This window comes from Rissa tridactyla, chromosome 6 (assembly GCF_028500815.1).
Source record: "Rissa tridactyla isolate bRisTri1 chromosome 6, bRisTri1.patW.cur.20221130, whole genome shotgun sequence".
Taxonomy (NCBI): Eukaryota; Metazoa; Chordata; class Aves; order Charadriiformes; family Laridae; genus Rissa; species Rissa tridactyla.
Window position 1 is genome coordinate 24,956,484 of NC_071471.1, and position 20,710 is coordinate 24,977,193.

General features: G+C 36.5%; 1 protein-coding gene across 4 annotated transcripts in view; it reads right to left on the reverse strand.

Moving 5' to 3' along the window:
- SLC9A9 (solute carrier family 9 member A9) overlaps positions 1–7,435 on the reverse strand; it is a 208,555-nt gene extending 201,120 nt beyond the window's left edge. For all 4 annotated transcript variants that reach the window (XM_054206426.1, XM_054206424.1, XM_054206425.1 and 1 more), the window contains exon 1: positions 7,096–7,435. In XM_054206426.1, the coding sequence (XP_054062401.1) occupies positions 7,096–7,270 (175 nt within the window). In that variant the 5' untranslated portion in view covers positions 7,271–7,435. The remainder of the gene's footprint in view (positions 1–7,095) is intronic.
- Between the last annotated feature and the right edge of the window lie 13,275 nt (positions 7,436–20,710).

A 20,710-nucleotide genomic window follows, 5' to 3' on the forward strand; every position in this document is an offset into this window, starting at 1 on the left:
CCTGTATGTCCCTCATTACATTTCCCACACATGATTCTTCTGTGCTTGCCCAACTTCTTGTCTTGCTGCATTTCCTGGTCTCTAACATTTACCTGTTCGTTTACAGCATCTGTCATATTAACCTGCCTTTTTCTGGACCGTAATTTTTTTCTACTAGCCTGGCTTCTCTTATACCAGCAACAATGAGCATTGTACTTATTAGTACAAGTCGTCTTGGTGCATACAGAAGACAAGACTTTGAGGAAATAGTGCTGTTTTTAATGGAGAGCTCAAAAGTGGAGAATGAAGAGCTAAAAACATGAAAGTGATTTTTAAAATAAGTGTTTATATCCTAGTATTCAGAGTTGTTCTGATTTATTTTTTAGCCTTTAAAGTTTAACTGTTTACATGGCTTGTACACATCATAACTTTCAGAATGGCAACACCGAAGTGCTGAAGGGAGATCAGTGGAGACCGGCTGACATTGCCTTTACCATCTCTATTGTACAGCCAGGTGGACTACTATGTCCTACAACATTTTGAGATTCCCAGTATGTGTGTTGTATTGGCTAATATAGCATATACTTCGAAACACATCCTGTTTGATAGTTTTTAAAAATGAAAACAAATGTTCTCAATTATAGTAATGCAATTGCACTGAAATGTTCAAGGGTAAATTATTTCAACACGTAGTGTTAAGTTTAGACTAGGAGCAGGGGACTGTTCTTACTCTGTATTCTGAGAAATGATCTTATCTTCATCTGTAGTCTCAAACTGTCTCTGTAAGAATTTTCTAAAATGGAAAACAATGCAAATATTGTAGATCCTAGTCCTGCAAGACAGCTCTTGAGTATAAATAAATTAATTTGCAGAAATATTTTTAAAATATGATCACAGTAGCTGTAGAGAAATAAAGATCAACACTGACTGAGATTTACAACTGGAATTGAAGTTTGCATTTTGGGTTTTCTTCTACCAGCTTTAGATCTTATCCTCTGATGGAGTCCAGATCCAGGTAACATAACAAAAACAAATAATGAAATGATAATGAAAGAACAAGGAAATTGTGAGAGTATCCAACAGTATACACGTATTGGAGAAATTATATTAGAGAAGATTATAACAGTCAATATTCTCAGGGCATCAATGGGGTTTTAAGGTCTTTTTAATTCTCAAGGAAATTCTATAATGTATTACATTTGAACAAAATATGGACAGGATCCATAATGATGACTTCAGAATATTCTCCAATGCAATATGGAAGGTTCAGACGAAGACAATTGCTATCACTACACTATATTGTAAGAGTCAATATAAGCGATGGGATTGTATTCTTCCTTCAGTAATAATAAATGTGCCAAAGACTCTATATAAAATCCCCAGGGAATTAAAAATCTGGGAAGAGTGTATTTAATATTTTAGTAGGTGTATAATTTATGGAATTCACTTTCTGCTTTAAATCATTATATAACATTTCTTCCCTGGTAGAATTCAGGAGGCAGATTATATAGAAATAATTAATTTTTAAGTAGGCGTATAATGTATTCTCCCTTCTACTATTCTCCCCTCCAAACTGAAATAATGCTTTTGTCATGTATCTTCTGAAACATTCTTTATAGTTCATTTAAAGAAAAAAAAAGATTGGGGAAATACCATTTGGATATATCTACTATGAAAAAAGAATAATAATTTCTAATTTCCTTGCAATCAGTATTTCATGGCAGAATAATTTAACATGAAATTTTTCTCACAAAGTTCTATGGACTTTGTTATGTAAAATCATACCTTCTCTACAAATAGTTCTGACTTCATAGTGGCATGCACAGAAAGCCTGGCTTTACCACGTAAGTTCAGGAATTTGGCAGTTAAAACTCCCTGAAGATGAGTCAGGAATGATGCTGCATCCGTTACCTACATCCGTTAACCAATACCTATTATACTAAGGTATTGGTTAGCATGAATAAAAAGTTTCAAATAGTACTACATCAGTTAAGGATGTAGGTAATTGTAAATGCAAACTCTTATGCAAGGCTAAACTTGAGCGTAGTGGCACAACGTAGAGTACCTGTCTTGTATTCTAGGAGTCCAAATCCAATTATAAAAATTTTCATCTCAGCTTCCCTGTGTTGAAGATATTTTCTTTCAAAACTAGTACCAAGGCTTCTTTTAATTCATGTTTTAAAGCACATTTAAATGCAGGATTGAAACAGAAAAGGGTATAACTAATGTTACAGATTTCTTTGAAAAAGTCTCAATTGATCTTTGAAGTAAGATCTTGAAGCAGAATTTCACTCTAACTAGAACTCAGTCATGTTTCAATTGAAAGCAATGAAGGTTTTCCAACTTCTTCAGTGGAAGTAGGATAAAATCCTTAATCATAGATGAGAGCATTGGAAGGGATTTCATAAGCCATTCATGCCAAACTCCTGAGCTAAACAGGACTGTTCTTTCCCCAGGATTTTATCTAGTCAGCTGTTAAATGCATTCCTCAATAATGACATTCAGGGAGGCAGTTTTAGCCATTACTTGATTTTTCCAAATATTTTAGAATTTCTTCCACATTTCTTTGTTTGCCTCAAGAATGCTATTCCTGTCTTCCATCTACCTCCTACAATGTCAGTTTCTGCCTCAATCATGATTTTCCTCATGTATTCCTCTGAATCCTGACAACGTCTCTTCATTATGAATGTTGTAGTCAGGAAGACAAAGAAGTACTCTTCATTATTTCATTGAGGGCTAGAGATTCTTCTTTCTGGGACTTGCTACATCCATTGCTGCCTTTGAGAATTAGGAACACACTCACAATCGGAAGAAAAGTACAATTATTCCACACAAGAAGCAGAATGGATGTAGGAGGTGTACAAATCATATTGCCTAATCATTAGACATCTCTACCAAAGCAGAATAAAGAACTCTGCTACGTGCCTCACTTCCAAACAAGCCCTATGGGATCCTCAGAAGAAGCTAAGGAAGGGCTACTGTGAGGCAGCTTCCCCATGCACACCTGGCAACAGCCGAACTGGAGAGAAGAAAAAGAGTGGTAGACCTCCAATCCCAGCCCTCCAATCCCCTCAAAACTTCAGGAAGCATCTCTAACCACAGCAACACAAAGCCATTTCTTGTGAGTGCTGTAATGACTGTATTCTGTCATTCATCCTTTTTATGTTTTCCTTCCGGTCTGATTGACTAGTCTCACAGAGCACAACTTTGAGGGCAGATAGATCTTCCATCAGGCTCACCTCCACCCTAACGGGCATCACACATTCCCTAGGGATGACAACTATTCAAGCTGAGAACAATTTCAACCACAGTTGCTAATTAACCTAGCCAATAAAAGGCACAGATAGTATTGGTGGGAGTTTTGTTTGTCTGTTAACGGTGGGTTTTCTTTAATTACATTCTGGCTGCCTACCTGCAGGAGTGCTTTAGCCTCTTAGTCACAGGTAACTGGTGGCACCTATATGTAGCCCGAATACTTATGTTCTGGGGAGGATGAAAAATATTGAATACTTATGTTTTTTAATTATGGTAGCTCTGGGCTATTCCCCCACTAATGTGGAGGGCTATGATTTATGTATTATATGGGGAATTTAGCACCTAACATTTTATGACTGAGGTATCTAAAGAGATCAGGCTCTGCAGGAGCTGGCTAATAGGCACTTAAGTCTTTTTTTTTAGTGTGGTACTAAGAGACCGTCTTCTGGGGTCTGGTCCTAAGAGAAAGGCCACCTATTCTTATCTGAGAGAAGTGGCATTCAGTTTTCATTACTGCTTGTGTAGATAATCTACCACAGTAATTCTGACTATGCTGTTGTATAGAAAACCGTGCTGATAATGTATATAAAGGATGCGCTTCCCTTTCTGGGTGGCACAAAGTTACCCTTTCATGCTTACCTGACTCCTTGATATACAGAAATCAGTAAGTACGTTGACTTTACTATTTGGGATCTGTTTGTCAAACCTAGCTACGGTGTGCAGAGAAATTTGTTCTCTGAGATACTGGAAAACAATGGAATAAATGAAGAAACAGGTAAGTCTGTATTCTTCTTCATCATTTGTGAGTGATTTTTCAGATTGGTGTCAAAACAAACAAAAAAATTTGAGTGTTCAAATACTTTCAAGCTAAATGCCTTGAAATGTGTGTATATATATATCTACACATATTTTTTTTTGTGAAGTAATGTTGAATTCCTGTTGAATTGATTATGGGTTATGCTAAATGGTTTGGGTTTTTTTTCTTTGCAACTGCAGAAAGATTTTTAATTTAAGTATAACTATATTTAGTGTTGAACTATTGCTTTGCTAAAAAAATATTAATATATCTTATTTTTTAAAGTTTCTAAATGGACAGTTTTCCAGTACAGGCTTTTCTTTAGCTGGAACTATTAAGCCTAAAACTGCATTATCCTACAAAGCTTATGCAAAAAACCCCCAAACAACCCTTTCACTTGTTCTATACTTTAAAGAGAACTCTCTATCAGGCTGTTCCTCGTGTTCAATTTGTGGCTGTTCAGCACTTTGCAGTAACTGTGAAACTTCTTCCTGTTTTTGTATTTCTTTGTTGTTTTTTTTTCCCCTGGCCTTCCTCATATTTCACTTTCTCCATCCTTTCCGCTGCTATACCCCTAATGGCACATTGCCTTGATAGGGAATACAGACTCATTTATCATACTGTGGGACACAGCCTGCAAACAAGTGGCCATATTCTTCTAGCACCTGAAGCAAAATTATCAGTTTCTTGTGCTGCTATTCATGTATATAGCAAATAGCTGGATGGGCTGGAGTAAAGCAAACTCTAGGGCAGAGACTTTGGGTTTGTACAAAACAGGTATAAACCAGAACTGTTCTGACAAAGAAGGCGGGAAATAATTGAGGACAGGATTCAGATCGCTGTCGGTTCTTGGTGCTATGAAGATTTTCTCATGAAGTTGCTGCCTGTTGATCTGACACCACTATCATGACTTCTGAAATTCTTTTCATAATTGCTATTCCACAATGCTAAAGATACCTAAACCATATCCAGAATTTCTAATGATAAAAAGGACATCATCAGCTTTCTGTATCCTATGAATAAGCTTTTTCTCCCCTTTTGAAGGTTTCCATAAATAATGCAAGGCTAAATAGTTTATTTGCAATCACAAGAAATGTTTCCTTTGTTCATGAATGTTTTAATAATTCAAAAGCTCTGTCCTGCTGGAGCACTAATCTCTTAACTGATCAAAAGAATATAATGAGCTGGTTATCGTCATGATGTGTAGATTATGTTCTGGGCAGGCAGAAAAACAGAACCAAAAGATAAAACTAATTAAATACTGATTTTATTGTGTAATGTTGTATTCCCCCATGTTTAATTTCTATTTTGATAGGCCTTTGTCTAAATTCTCAACAAATGTTGTCAGCTGCACATGGGAAACGGCACAATAGTGTAAAGGAAGCTACTATAGAAGAGTCACCCATCTAATCAGAAAAAATTGTCGTAATTTACAAGTTGATCAAAATGTATATATTGCATGGTGTTTCGTGGCTTTCCCTTTGAGAGATGTTAATAGAAATGCAACAAGCAAATGTATTCTCAGTGATGCTATGAAGCCTGTACCCTGTAAAACTGTTAAACAACAATCTAGGTGATGTCTGACAATGAAAACCATTGCATTTAAACCAAGTATCGTGTGATGTGTCTTTCTGTCTCAACTGACTCAGTTGAAGTGTGTTTTCTACGTGCAACAGACTTCAAGATTAGAAAAAGGGCATATTATCAAATAAATACTTTTTCACAACTTTAAATAAATGCAAGGCAGATGAGAATTAAGAGATCCCATAGACTTCCTCGTCCAGGTGTTAAGGGCTCGGTGACTAGATTAATCCAAGAGTTTCTTCTTTAATTGCTTTCCTTCAAAGTATCAAGTCACTTGTGAAGAGTCACTGAGCCAAGAAGATGAAATAGCCTGTGTTCTTGAAATTTCATACAGTTAATTTATCTAATTAAATAGTTTGAAAGGGATACAAGGAAGTCTGTAATCTTCAACTGCAGTCCTCCTGTGGACCTGAAATAATCTAAAAATGCTTGATATAGAAAGAGCAAATGAAGCGTCTATCTCGAACTATCAACTGTCAGTTGCCTTTTCTGTTGCAGGCTTGCAACTGAACCTCCATAGAGTTTTTTTGCATGCAGGGTGCCATGATAAACAAATATTCTTCAGAATATGCAATCATAACAAAAACAGTTTTGAGTATTACACTGCTAGAGTATGTGATGTGCATAGAATAAGTCTGCGTCAAAACAGTTTAGCATTTAGATATGTAATGACTGAGCTGTTGATTTATGTCTTCCACTTTGACAGATTTATATCTTCCATTACCCTCCTATGTGTTTTATGGTAACATTTCTGTTACCAGTCACCTGCTTTTCTCAAAGTGAAACAACAGTAAGAGAGAATGACAAGAGAAATCATTATACACATAAGTGTATACCATCAAACCAGTGTGTACTACTTATCACTGGACAACGAAGAAAGTTCTACATGAAAGTGATACACAAAGTGATTGCAAAACTTCATAAAAGCAGATTAGAAATAGACAGGCAAACTGAAATTGCAGTACAATGACAGCACTCAGAGAAGGCTTGAGAGGCTTTCTTCACAGTCTGTTTGTCAAAGGCACAAAGAAAAACCAAAATAAAAATCTCAAGATCATTTAAACTACAATTAGACAACACGGCTGTATTCACAAGGCTCCTTAGTCTAACACCTTTGAATGTTATACAAAACAAGCATCTAAAATAAACCAAATTAAATAATCTCTTTCACTGTGGGCATTTGCTTCTTTTGAAAACAACAAACTCCCTAACTCCCAAAGTGTCATGCAGCATCTGTCTGCCCATAGAGGAACATAACGTGCGCATCGTGAGGATAATCAGCTCATGATAGTTGCTCCCTTAACAAGTCAGCCTCGAGCTACTTCATGAGATGCTGTTACGTTATTATTTTACTGTACAGCTACAGATCTGATGACATTCATTCAGTGCATTTTCTGAGCTGTGTCAGCACTTGATCTCAAGTGCCAAATCATAAATATGCAACTAGACCATGTTAAGCTGGCACTTGAATTTATACTCACCATAAAGCATAGCTCCTCCAGTTTCATGCAGAAAGCGGAATCGATGGTTTTTAAACAACCAAATTGTTAATATTGTAAGAATAAGCAGAAAGTTAAAGACCAGCAACTCCACAGCTCCCTGATGATAAAACTGATCTTCATCTTTCACTGATACGTATTTCTTCAACTTCTCCATTTCATTCCCTTTATGGAAAATATGTGCAAAACAAAACTATAAAAAAAAAAAATAATCACAGGAAGGAAAGTGTTACCACCTTTGGTACAAAAAAGTCCAGATAGTACAGAAATTCACAGCAAGCACATCTGTTTCATTTGCAGCCTCAGGGTAAAGTGCCCCAGCTCAGAATTCAGCTGGGTTCTAGTTACAGCTTCCTGTTTCTCTCTTAAAGCCGCCCTGTCTCATTTTTAATGTTACGGTTGCATCGCTGGACTGCGCTTGCTCCAGCTGTAGATGCACAAACCGCCTCCAAGGCTCAGGCTCTGTCAGTTTCTAAAGTTTTGTTGTAAAACTTAGTCAGTGTTCATATTTGTCCCTGTGGTTTGCAGCATACTCTGAATCCTAAAAATCATATTTTGTCTTGATAATTTAAGGTGGAAAAAATGATGTTAAAAGAATGGCATCACAACCTTCACTACGTTTTGGAAGTTTAACAATCTTTCCTCTTTCTTACTTTTAAATGTGATGTAGAATAAAGGTGGCACTTTACTATGGTGCAAAGACAGAAGAAGAAAACAAAACAATGAATAAGGATTTCAAGTCTTAGGCCTTGAACTTGTATTGATCCTGCAGAAAGACTGAAAGATCTTTGTAAAAGCAAGTGTCCAATTGCCTAAAATTAAAAGCACTTTAAAAACCTATCAAACTGAATAAAATGCAGCGGAATTAACTTTCCATCATTTCTGCTGTTTGCATGTTTTTATGTACATCGCTCAATTAAGCCAGTAAAACAGTAGAAATTGTCTTAGTACTTATAGCTAATGCTCATGGAAGCGTTCCTGTCCAAGCCCAGGGGCACAATACATGTATTATACTGGAGAATACCAAATAAACTCTCATCATCATCAGAAAAAAAACTGATTCTGCTTCTCATTAAAAAAAGGACAACCTTCTCATTTTTTGTCCCAATCTCACAACACATATTTTTTAAAAAACATTTTGGGCTAATCTGCACAGAATCCATTCGAAGTCAGATATTTCTCAAAGGTAAATAAAGTAGCAATAAATACTTAAGATATCCATACTTTCAGTAATTTCATGGCTGTAGCTCATAATAGTATGTGTGTTCCTAAGGAGGCACTGTTGCTTTGATCTGCAATGTTTTAATATAATTTTTGCTTGGCAAACAATCAGTTGTATCCTCTCTGTAAACTAATTTCACCATACTTTACAGGTTTTAATTTTTTCTTTCACTTTGCATGAAAAGCAGTTTCCTTCTAGTTCTTTTTTTAATTAATGCTTTTTCTTTGCTTACCAGATATTTTTTTTCAGTCTCTGTCGCTGGTTTTACCCTGTCCTCTCAACTGCTTCATTATCTCCTCTCCTTTGTGTTTCCCTCATTGTCTCTTTCTTTTTGTAATTTTACCTGATAATTTGCAAACATAGTCAGGATTATTTAAGTCAAAACTCTGTTTCTGAGATGATTATCAGTGGAGTCTCTGTGAGATGAAAAGTTGACAAAAACCAGCTGATACTCCTCAAGTTAATGAACCATGAAACTCAATTTCAAGTAAAGATAAAACTTTGATGTTAACCTGTATGTGTTGAGAATTATTTACTACTGTATTTTGAATGACAAAATAATGTATAAAGGACTTAGGCGTAGCAATTTCATTACATAACTGATGCAACTCTTTAAAATGCTGGAGTCACATAGCTAAGGCTTGTAACTTTTACAAAGGAGAAAAATAAAAATGGAGACTTGATTTGGATATCATATTCACAGTTTAGAAACAACAGTGACTTTAATGTTGTGAGACTGATCATCCATCTCCAATATGGAAGTATCAAAAGCAAACCAAAAATAATTTGACAATAACCACATTCAGTATCTATCACAATGAAAAACAAAGATTTACTTATTATGAAAACCAGAGTTCTTTGCTACCCTTGTCAAATAGGTAATTTGCAGGCACTTATAATAAAATTAATGGAAAATAAGCACAAAACAGTGAAAGGAGGTCATTTTATACTGAGAATCTCAGTGATTAGACCATTCACCTCAGATTTGGGAGACCAGGTGCAACTCCCTTTTCTATTTGAATTTACTTGAACCCATATTTCTCACCAGACAATAAGGAGTTTCTCAGTCTTACTGCTAGAGCAGTTGCTGTATGCAATACTTGAAATGCCGAAGTGTTAATTTCCCAAAGCTGCATTTTCCCTTTTGCAAAACAGGGTTATAATTCTGCCCTATCTCACAAGATAAGCTGATGCTTGTTTGTGAAACAATCACATGCTGTAGCCATTTGCACTATGCCAGAGCTTAATTAGAAACAAATAATTTTATATTTAGTATCAGATGTTGACAATAAACATATTTTAATTTATTATAAATAATTTAATAAAATAAACGTAATAACAGGAGGTGAAATGATGGAAATTTCTGAGTTATTTGTCCTCTGTGTCCTATCCATTTGCATACTCATCACATCAGTTACATAAAAAAAATAATACATGATCATATGAATAAAAGGTATATTTTTTAGGAGCAAGGGGGAAGAATTTAGATTTCATAAACAACTTGAATTCTTTATTTCCCAGTCTTCTGCGCACTCTCTTTTAATATGAAGTATTTTAGAGTGTATTGAAAATTCTGTGAAAAATATTACGAAGAATATGCTGACTATCACATATACACTACAAATTGCTAGGCAATATATTAGTGGGAAAAAAGTAGTACAGTTTCCCTGGCTTTTGACTCCCCAGTAAAGAATTTGACAGAGCTTTTAAGTGTGGTGTTTTGGTTTCTGGTGGCTTTTTTTTTATGTGCTTGTTTATATGGAAAAGTATAATTCAAGGGGAAAAAACAAAAATCTAACTTACATGGTCATTAGATAACCAAAGATCGGACTTTGTTCAGGAAGAAATTTCTACAAAATGGACACACTGTAAAAATAATTAAATTGTCTAGTGGTTGATCAGTCATGTTTCTGTGTGTGAAACTGTTTTAGAAAGAACTGTAAGGTCATCAGAGAGCATGGGTTTTTTTAGAGAAGAGCTGAAGGCATTGTCAGAGCTCTTTTATGTAAGAAAAGACATCTGTGTCAGGAAAAGCTTTACTCAGAAAACACTGTCCTCAGGAATGAGAATTTAGACACTAGTAATCCTGCTTCAGACATCACAAAGACTTGCCCTTGTTGGGGAAATGTTGGGGGTTTTGTGTTTGTTTTGTTTTGTGTTTGGTTTTATTTGTTCGTTTCTGCTGAACTAAAAATCACAGGCTTGTTCCAAGATTTACTTTTTTCGTAGGTTATAAGTTTCTGCAATTTGAATGTTAATAACATAAGGGCTTCAAAAAAGACCGTGTCTGAAAAGTAAGACCAAATGTCCTAGCCCTACAAACTTTTGAGCATATGCTTAAATTTCTGAAGGGGCACGCTCCCAGTTAAGTCACTGATTCAAGCTTCACTTACTGAGTAGGTTTTGGACTGAAATTAATCTAGACACATACCATGCTTTCTCTTTACTGATAGTTAAAGGGGTATGTTTCCTTAATTTTGGCATAGTAAAAAATGCCTATACTTCAAGAGCTTATTGCTGTAATGGATGAGGGATAAATTATGTATTTTATCGCTTTAGCTGCTTCCACATTCTGGGTTTCATACCAGTGAATTATTTTAGTAGAAAAAAACCCACACCTCTATAGAAATTAGCTAATAGTTTAGCATTCTTAGTATGTATTTGTCCTGTGCGGTTCTAAAGAAATTAATGCAGGTTTGCATCAGTCGATATCTTTTCCACATACTGGGTTAATCTTACGTTTTTGGGAAAGGAGATAAAACAGGCTCATAAGTGGACTTATTGCCACTGATAACATTCATGAAGCTACTAAAGAATCAAGTATTTAAATTGGCCATGTTGAAGCAGTATAAGCTTATCCGCTGGTAGATCTTGGAAGAAATACTTGTGCAGTGCTGGTGAGTAGAAAGCTGATGTTGCAGACTTGTTGTGACTGAGTAATACAGACTGAAACAGGCAAGTATTTTTCATCAGGTGATCTGTGCTAAGGGCCTGGGCTCAAAGAGAACACTTTTCTTTATTCTTTTTAAATACAGAGAAAAATCTCACTGTATGTAATTTAAAAATGTGACGTGTCTCACAACATGGTTGTTTGCTATTTCACAACACGTTTGCCAAAAGTGACCATTTTTCTTTCTTTCTTTCTAATTTAATGTCATCATTCGTTCACTATGAAGAAGTGCTACAAAAAAGAAGTAGCTTTTTTTTTTCTACAAAACAAAGGATACTTGTTTTTAGCTAACTGTTGCAATTTACCTACATCTGTAGAATCCCATTGACTTAGCTCGATTCCTTACAGAGAGTACAAAGCTGTCTCATTTTAGGATTGGGAATAGCAATGTTTACATCATTCGCAAGGCTTTTTAGGAATTCATTAATATTTGTAAATGGTTTTAGATCATTGAGTGAAAAGTGCTATCTGAATAAAAAGTAATCTTAATATCAGCTTTTGGCATTCACTTAGTTATTTTAAGTTTCCTTTGCAAATATACACTGGTGCTTACTTCATATTCCTTCTGTATCAGATAAGGCATTTGAAAAATACTCTAATGGCTGAGCACGTACAGAAGCAAAATTCTCATATCTGAGTTTTAATTTACTAATATATTCTAAGCGAGCCAGATGTTCAGCTGCAGCAATCCTCGTGAGAGTTCGCTACTTTATTATTGGTATATACTATCTGAACTACGCAAAAAAAATATGAAGATATGATGATTAAGGCAAACTAACTCTCTGATGCAACATGTTTGCAAGTGGGTATTTTATACATACATTACTGAGAGACATATACTTCAACCAGATACCTCTTGAGGTAAATCAAACCAAATCACCTCTCCAGTGTTTCTTCAGGAATGTTTTGCTAAGTGAAGTCCTGGAAAAAAGGATGACTCTGGATAGATGGGAAGCACCTCTACTGAAAAAAAGTAGAGCTTTCTGTGAAAAATACAGAGAAACACAGTATGGCCTCAGAAAACCTTAACAGTGAAGTAAGATCTCATTTGAAAAATTGTTGGCAATATGACTGGACAATCTTTGATTCTTTCTGTGCTCAGGCCTTTCCATCTTCTTATACATAACCACATTTTCAGTGGTATCCAGCCCCCTCATCAATGTCCTCTCTTAACTGGAATAACTTCCCTCCAAGTTTTCGTTGGTTTGCAGGTCAGATAGAACAACAATGTTTTGCAGCAGCTGCATCATATTTGCCATATTGATAACAGATGATAAATCAAGAAGGAGGGAATCTGGATAGAAAAAAAATTACATTTTGGTTTTCAGAACTGGCTACCAGGTGAATGACGAAAGTTTTCACAGGGAAGGTATTTCGAATATTATTTAACAGGCCAAAGAATAAGTTAAAGGCCAAAATAAGTTAAAGTTTGTGTTGGAAGGTCAAGCAATTCTCATAATACTGTGCTCTTACTACAAACAATATTTGCTTCATCTCCCTTGGCACGTAATTTTTACAAACCAAGAGGCAGTAGTCTTGCTTACTTTCTGTGTTCACCTTATCAACTCTACTTTATGAATTTCACAGAACAATAATCCTTTCCTCCCTTAGCTTGGCAGATGTAGAAGCCTGCTCTTACAGAAACTATCAGGCAAGAGGAGTCTTGTAAATAAGCGGAGCGATTCTCGTCTTAGAAAATATAAAGTCAGAAAAGGAGCACAATTTTAAAATTGTAATTAATTACAGTAATCATAGTGGGAATTCCAAGCAAAGAGACAATGCTTTAGCAACACTGGCAATTATGCAAGCATAGGAAAAGTACAGCCAAAAATAAAAACAAACATTGAAAGCAAGTGCACCTATATATGTAAATAAAAAAACCCAAGCAAAACCAACTCTGAAACTGAGAAATCAACCACATTGCCAGTGCACAGATAAATGTTCTGTCACAGCTTGCTTGCCTAAAATCCCCAGACAGACTGGAACAGGATTAGTGGGATCACAACTGGTTATCCTTCTCTAATCTATTCCAGCCAGGAAGATCTGCCTTGCTAGCTTCTGTTCTGATACACGGCTGCCTGTGAAATACTGTGGGCTAAGGCCACTAAGGCCACGGTGGTGGGCTAAGTGTCACTTTATAACTGCCAGGCCTCAATGTATTTTGAAATCTGTTCTTCTACTGCTTAGAAGAGCCTTCCTATGAAAATGGTTTATTTGCTGGTTGCTATTGATCCTGTCCTATCTTTTTTTTTCTGAGGTCAGACTCTGGTTTTACTATTGCTTATTCGGTATTGCTGGTATTCTATCTACATGGCTCACAGTGACAGAAATAACAGTCCATGTAATCTATGTATCTAGTATGTTACAGCTATTACTCTTAGCCAAAAAATAGCTTTAAAAATAATTTCTGCTTAGTGGAGTACACCTTTCTATCCAGAAGGCAAAGTCTATTTTCTATTTTTATAACGCCTTGTTTCAGAGCCTGTTTTAATGCCTAATCAAAATACAATACTAATTATGATAAATATACATTGACTGGAGTGGAACTGGACTTTTACTATCCCAAGAGAGTTGTGATATTTCTGCTCATATGTCACTGTCTCCAGGCATTGTATCAACACAGGAAAATCTCTTCTCCCTTTTAAGCACCAATGAATTCAGCGCACCCTGAGATGTAATATCCAGCTCAACACACTGTAATCATCATGCTGGAACCAACATTTACAGACCAATTTCACTTGAGAGAGCTGAAATGGTCATATACATTTTTCTTTCTGAGAAGACAGAAATGCCAGCAGTCCTGGAGAAATTAAAGCCCTGAAAGACAGAACAGTTTGCTTCTATGAGTTATCAAAGCGCAGTTGATCTGCTCTGTTTTACACTGTTTGAGCCAATGGGTTCAGAACTAAGATGAATTCTTAGGTAATACCAGTTTATCAGAATTTCATATTTATACAGTTTAAATCAATCCACATTGTTAAATGTCAGGATCATGAAGGACATATTTACAAGTTTACTTCTGTGGAAGTAAATGTACTTCAATCTTAATTTTCAGCTTGAACTGCTGCCCTGAGGTTTTGGGGTTTGTTTTTTCATATTTTAATAAACTGAAGAACAGTTTAGAGAGAAAGAGTTAACTTAAAGGTGCCAATTGTAAAGATAATTTTTAAATTATAGTTTCCTATTGGAAGACTACTATGGGGAGCTAAAAAGAGGACAGGTTCACTGTGAAATGTAATGTTCATCCACTGAAATCTCAGCACACATAAAGGTTGATTTGCTTCTTATCTCAGGCAGTCTATTTTTGGAAGGACTGTAGCACACTGGCTCATGTTCAACTTGTGGAACCATGGACTTGTGCATATCCACTGGTTTAAGTTTAGTTTCTTATACAGCAGGTAATGCATCATTCCCGTAGACTCTGCTGCAGGCTGCGAGGTGTGAAGGCAAACCTTACCACTAAAAACTGAGGGAAAAAGGTCATTGAATACCTTTGTCTTTTTCATGTCCTTTCTCACTAGTTTCTCTGCCCCACTGAGCCATGGGTCTATATTTTCAATAGCCACTTTTGCTGCCAATGTAGTCATAGAAGCCCTTTTTCTTATATCCCTAGCAAGTTTCAACTCCAACTGTTTCAGCACTTTTCTGTATGCTCAGGCAATGTCCCTATATTCCTCCTGCGTTGCCTGTTCCCGCTTCCACCTTCTTTGTCCTTCCTTTTCCCATTTGAGCTCAGCCAGGTGTTCCTTCTTCATCCACATTGCTTGTTTGACTTTCTGCATGTTGGGAGGTTCTTGCACTTTGAGGAAGCTATCTTTGAAGATCAATCAGCTCTCCTGGGCTGTTGGCATTAATAATACCCCACCCTTCCATATGAACAGTGATATCACATCACTGATTTGATTCTGTTGGATATACAGCAACTACAGACTGTCATGTAGCAGCAAACATCCTGACTCTGTTGACATTTAAATCTTAAAAAAAAACAAAAAATGCTGCCTGACAAAGTATATTGCTACAGTGCTTTTTGCTTTTCTCGGATTGTTGTTCAAATGTATGCCACTTGCTGACTTCTGTTTCAGATACAAATTACATTACATTGTACTGTGTACTATGAAGGAAAGTGGGAAAAATACCCAGTTTAACTGGCTGTTACATGACAATGACTGTTCTTTCTCGTAAATCGAATCTGAAAGTATATTCCACTAGAGGGCTGTCTTTACACATGAAATGAAAATCTGACTTTCAGCAGTATCTTCTATCGGTTTTTCAGGTTAAAGACAGGGCTTTTAGTTTATGTGAGAAACGTATTGTAGTGCATCACTATACTGGACAAGACCCCGTTTGGAATATATAATTAGTTTTGTGACTTCATTTTCAGAGGAAACATACTGGTCCAAATTAATTATTTTTAGACTGTGAACATGAACATTTTGGATAACACCTAATTAAATTAAACATCTTGTCCAAATTCACATCTCCCTGAAGTCAGTAGGAATTGGATGAGGCCAAAATTGGTATTCTGACAATATCATTAAAGTATTTTTAGTGGGGGTTTATGTTTACATATGGTGGCCTTTCTTTTGTGAAGATAATGCTGCTATCTTCCTACCTGAGAGCCTAAAAACATATTTTACTAAAATAGACCTATGATGAGCAATGCTGGTTTTATCTCTATCAGTATCCAAACAACAGCTGTTCCTTTTTTCACTTGAACACTCCTTAAAAACTTGTAAATAAGAAATATTAAGAACAGATAGCCGTCATTTCTATGTAATTACACTGTGCTACCAGCAGAAGCATTTCAAGAACACAAGTTGCGTTCTTCCATGTTGAAGAGAAATAGGGCTATGTTTGCAAAGAAATGTAGGCACAAGAATTTCAGGCAGGTGCTTTTGAAAATCCCAGTGGACTTAAACTCCTCTTGCAGACAAGGTTTAGCCCTGCTTCTCTCCTGTAGTAACCAGTCTTACTTTAAGAGAATAATGACACAAAATAACTAATTTAGATCTGGGAGTATGTGTCTGAAGGACTGTATTGCTTCCCTTACCCAATGGAAAGCCTGAGCTGCTCCCTCTCTCATCTCCAATCTAGCCCTTGGCCTGTGCCCTCTCTTCCTTTGTCATTGTCCGCGTAGGTTCTGGACAATAATTTCTCTTCACTTCGAGCCATGTTTTATCCTTATGTTGCTTTTGGTTCCAACCTTCTTATTCATAGACCTATTTTCTTCCAACTGACAGTTTTCAAATATTTTTCTTTTGTTCTTTGGAAACTCTAGTTGCTATAGAGACACCTGATGATTACAGAGACACTGACTACCTTTGTTAGAACCTCAGTTGCTATAGCAATGACTGTTGGCTATGGGTTCAATGAAATCTGCTACACGGTACGTGCCCTTTTACACAGCAATACAGCTTGTAAAATCTTCTTTTAATTGTTATGCTCAGTAATGAGACTGTGAGCCAAATTCTGTTCTAATTGAAGTCAGCGGGAGTTTTGCCATTAACTTCAGTGAGACCACAGTTTGGTCCTGGTGTCCGATGTGCATAAATAACAAAAGGAATCTACTTTCAGCACAGCAGCAAGCAGAGTATGGTTTCATTCAGTTAGTAACATCTGAACCCGGTAACAAAACTTGGGTGTCTGTGACTATTTGAGTAAAGACTGACTTAAATGATAATCTCTTTGGGAATATTCTATAGTCAATTCTCAGATCAAAAATATCACTGTCATCTTTAAAATACTTCAATCATTTGTTTTTCTTCAAGGATAAATGTTTATTGTTGCTTTGTGACAACAGTAACAAAAGTAAACATCTTCAAGGAAATATCTTCACATCACAGAAGGGGTATCCCTACTGAAAAGGTAGATATAATGCTGTTCTTCCAAAGGCCATTATTTCTTGGCAGTCTCTCTGAATTTCTCTGACGTTATGGGAATGACCTCTGAAGAATGTCTTAAAGCCAGCTTTGCCTTGGAGCTATTTCTGTTCTATTTAAGGTTTCCTGGAGATAGTTTTAAAGTTGTGGGAATCAAATTCAAGTACAAGTTGAGATCGGAAAGTACTATATTTGGTGTGTCCTTCCACTTGTGTTTCTTTTGTTAGGTTATACCCAAATTATCATATATTATGACCATTGTAGTTACTTGTTCCTTCTTCTGGTGGCCTTTTTAGGAACTCATTACTGTTCTCCTGCTTATCCACTGTTTTTGTGAAGCTATATGGAAATGTGCCGTGAGTTTGTGTCAGCAGAACAGAAGTGCTTCCCGTTGATCCCCTTGATAAGGTTTAAGTTACTGGCCAGATTATAAAGGGTCTAATTTTCAGCGTGCTCAGAATAAAAACTCTGACATGCTCATTTCAACAGCTGCTGCAGAATTAAAACACACTCAGAAGTCCTCTTACAGAGTTCTACCATGCACAATTTTCATGAAATCTGCTCATTTTAAGCAGTCAGGAATAGATGAAAGAAAATCATGAAAGTGCCTAAAATAACTACCATTGGTCCCTTTCTAAAGACCTAGGCCAAAATGATCACAGTGGAGTTTTTCATTTGCTAAGGGAAAAGTATAGAATGGAGAAACATTGCCATTGCAACAGAAACACTGAAGTCTTTAGTAAATCACACTGTATATCAGCACATATTTTATATAGTTTTCTACTAGAATCACTCCCCAGGTACTGTGAGATACATGCAGAACACTAGAACTCTGTATGTACTCCCATGCTTTTGGTGTGCTTACCACTCTGTAGTATTTTTTTGGGCCCAGACCAAGACTCTGGGGGAATCCAGGCTCACTTCTCTTTCCTTTCCCTTCATAGAAATTCCTCAAAATTTGGCATTTCTTCTTGCTGCAGCAGTCATTTCTGTTTCTCTTTTTTCTCCTGTTCTCCAAAGATAAGCTGTGGAAGACTCCCAAAATAAATCATAAAAAAAAAAAATCCTCTCTTATGAATTCTGCTCTCCTCTGGTGATCGGCCTCATCCGATGATCAAAGTCCGTTTTAGGCATTTCTTTGTTTTGATACTAGCCTGTTGGGCAAACTGGTTCTTCTTGCTATTTAGGCATGCTAGGTTTTCTGTGAATAGAGGCTCATGAATTGTTAACAACTGTCTATTATGAATCCTGTGCAATTATCTTTTGGAATTTCTGATTGATGTAGCATCATAAAATCAGAATAAAAGAATAATTCAGGTTTGAAGGGACTTCAGGGAGTCATCTGATCCAAAGTCTGAGCCAGCTTAGATCAGGCTCCTGCTCAATGCCTTGCTGTTTTGTTTACTGGGTCTTTAACTTGCAGGTAGAGAAGAGAGGAAGGAAACAAGTACTGCATTCAAATTAAGTTAGCAGTTTGAAGAAGTCAGATACACAAAAGACGTTTATAATGTAGAGCTGAAATTCAAAAGTTATATATAAATTATATCATACTCAAAGCATCATATGGTGACTCCTGCATTTTTATTCCTCTGTCAGTCAGGTCATGGAATAACAATAGAATTATTGTTTTTGTTGCTGAAGTTTCACTTTCTTAGGCATTGCAGTAACATTTTGCACCAATCTGTTATGGGGGACACAGGAGACTGCAATACTGAAAATTCTTGGGGACCGCTAATTTTAGTGAGATTTTCCCTGACTCTGCTTTGCAGGAAAAATGTTTATGAATTATGTACTGACAAATCTGCTCTATTTCTAAGGCATGTGAGGAATTCTGTCCTGTCTTCTAACATGCATGCACAATGTATTTTGGATTATTGACATACTCTGCTTGGATGCCTAGTGCATTCTTATATAATTTATGGACAAACCATATTCTAGTATTTGAAAGGGATTATTTTCCATATCCTTCTAGTAAGAATACTCGATCTGAAATGAGCAACAAAAAACCTTAAATTTGTGTCTGCTGCTATCGGAGGGAGAACTAATACTGATTCCCTGCTTGAGGATGTTCTTTCCATCCATGCCCCATGTTAAAATTTACAGCACTTCTCTGGCACTGGTAGGGAGAGGAACTACAGGGGCTCTCCATCCTAGCTTACTAAAGGCTTGGAACAAAGCTAGGTTTGTGTGTCTTCGAATCACACGTGTTGTTCTGGCAAGTGCTCCGTAAGTGCTTAACTGATTAACCAGTGCGCATCCAGGACACTGAGACTTTCATCGATGTTCATGTCTCTCACAGCTTAGGTGCTTCTTAGGAAAAACAGAGTATCTTCTCAACATCCTTAAAAGTAAAAGGAAATAATTTTAGGGGAAATTGGCTAAGTATCCCAGATAGAAAGTGGTAGAAAGTTATTCAAGCTGAGCCAGCACTTGTGGTATTGCTGCTTTGTTCTCAGACTTGTACTTAATAGTGTTCTTTATCCACCTTGTTGTCCCCTCTCTTACCAGTCTTCTTCCATCTCCATTGGATGCAGGCCAGGAGCAGAAGTTGTTCCTTGTAAGGCAGCTTTAGCAAAAAGAAAGAAAAATGGTGTTGAACTTAGATTTACTTCTTGTTGCTTGACTTTTCTCCTCTGGAGCACAGCTTGCATTCTTCCAAGGACGTTCTCTCCACCGTGTCTGACAGTCTAAATCTGGCAACACTCTACCTGTTGAGAACAGCCCTCCAGGTGTACGAAAGCTGGCAGGATGGGTCCTCACCTACCAGAACTAAGATTCTCTAAAATGAGAAGAGCCCTAAACGAGGGATTATTAGATCAATGTCTCACAGCAGTCCTTTCTTTGTTTGTTTTAGTATCAGCAAACCCCACAACTTCTGTGCATCTACATATCTGTCACTCCGAAGTGGAGTGAATTGAACTGGTCTTGGAAAAGAGGAAAAACTGGAGCTTCCTGACAAGCTGGATTTTACTGGATTTGGAGACACAACAGTCTGAAATATTCAGCACTCTTCTTGTTATTGCTTCCATCTTCTTCCCACCTCTTAAATGAATAGAGAATTTGAATGTAGTTCTTCATATATTCCATAATATTACACATGGAAAAAAAAAGGGTCTTTTGGGGGTGTTAAACGGGATATATTACATCATGAATCATGTTTGTCAGGTTGAGTTAATGGGTAGGCTTAAAGGTTCTCTTTCTGACTCTAGAAGACTCTGCCGGAGAAGCACAGGCTAGTTTGTTTGAATATTTGTTAAGTCTGGTTTTGAGTACGGCCTTTCGTTGAAAGACACTTTACAGGGGAGCAAAGGGTCAGTTATAGGCTCTGAAAGAAAGTAATTTCTTGGGTTACATTTGCATCTTGCATACTAATTAATTTTTAGTGGTTTTAAAAGAAGTAAAACTGAAAATACCATTGTCTGGCTTTGGGAGTTGTTCCTTTATCTAGGAATTATGCATTTCAAAAATAACATTAAATATTTGGAATCTGGATATTGTAATGTTTTTTAATGATACATATTTTTCATGTCTTAAGATGGTAGAAGA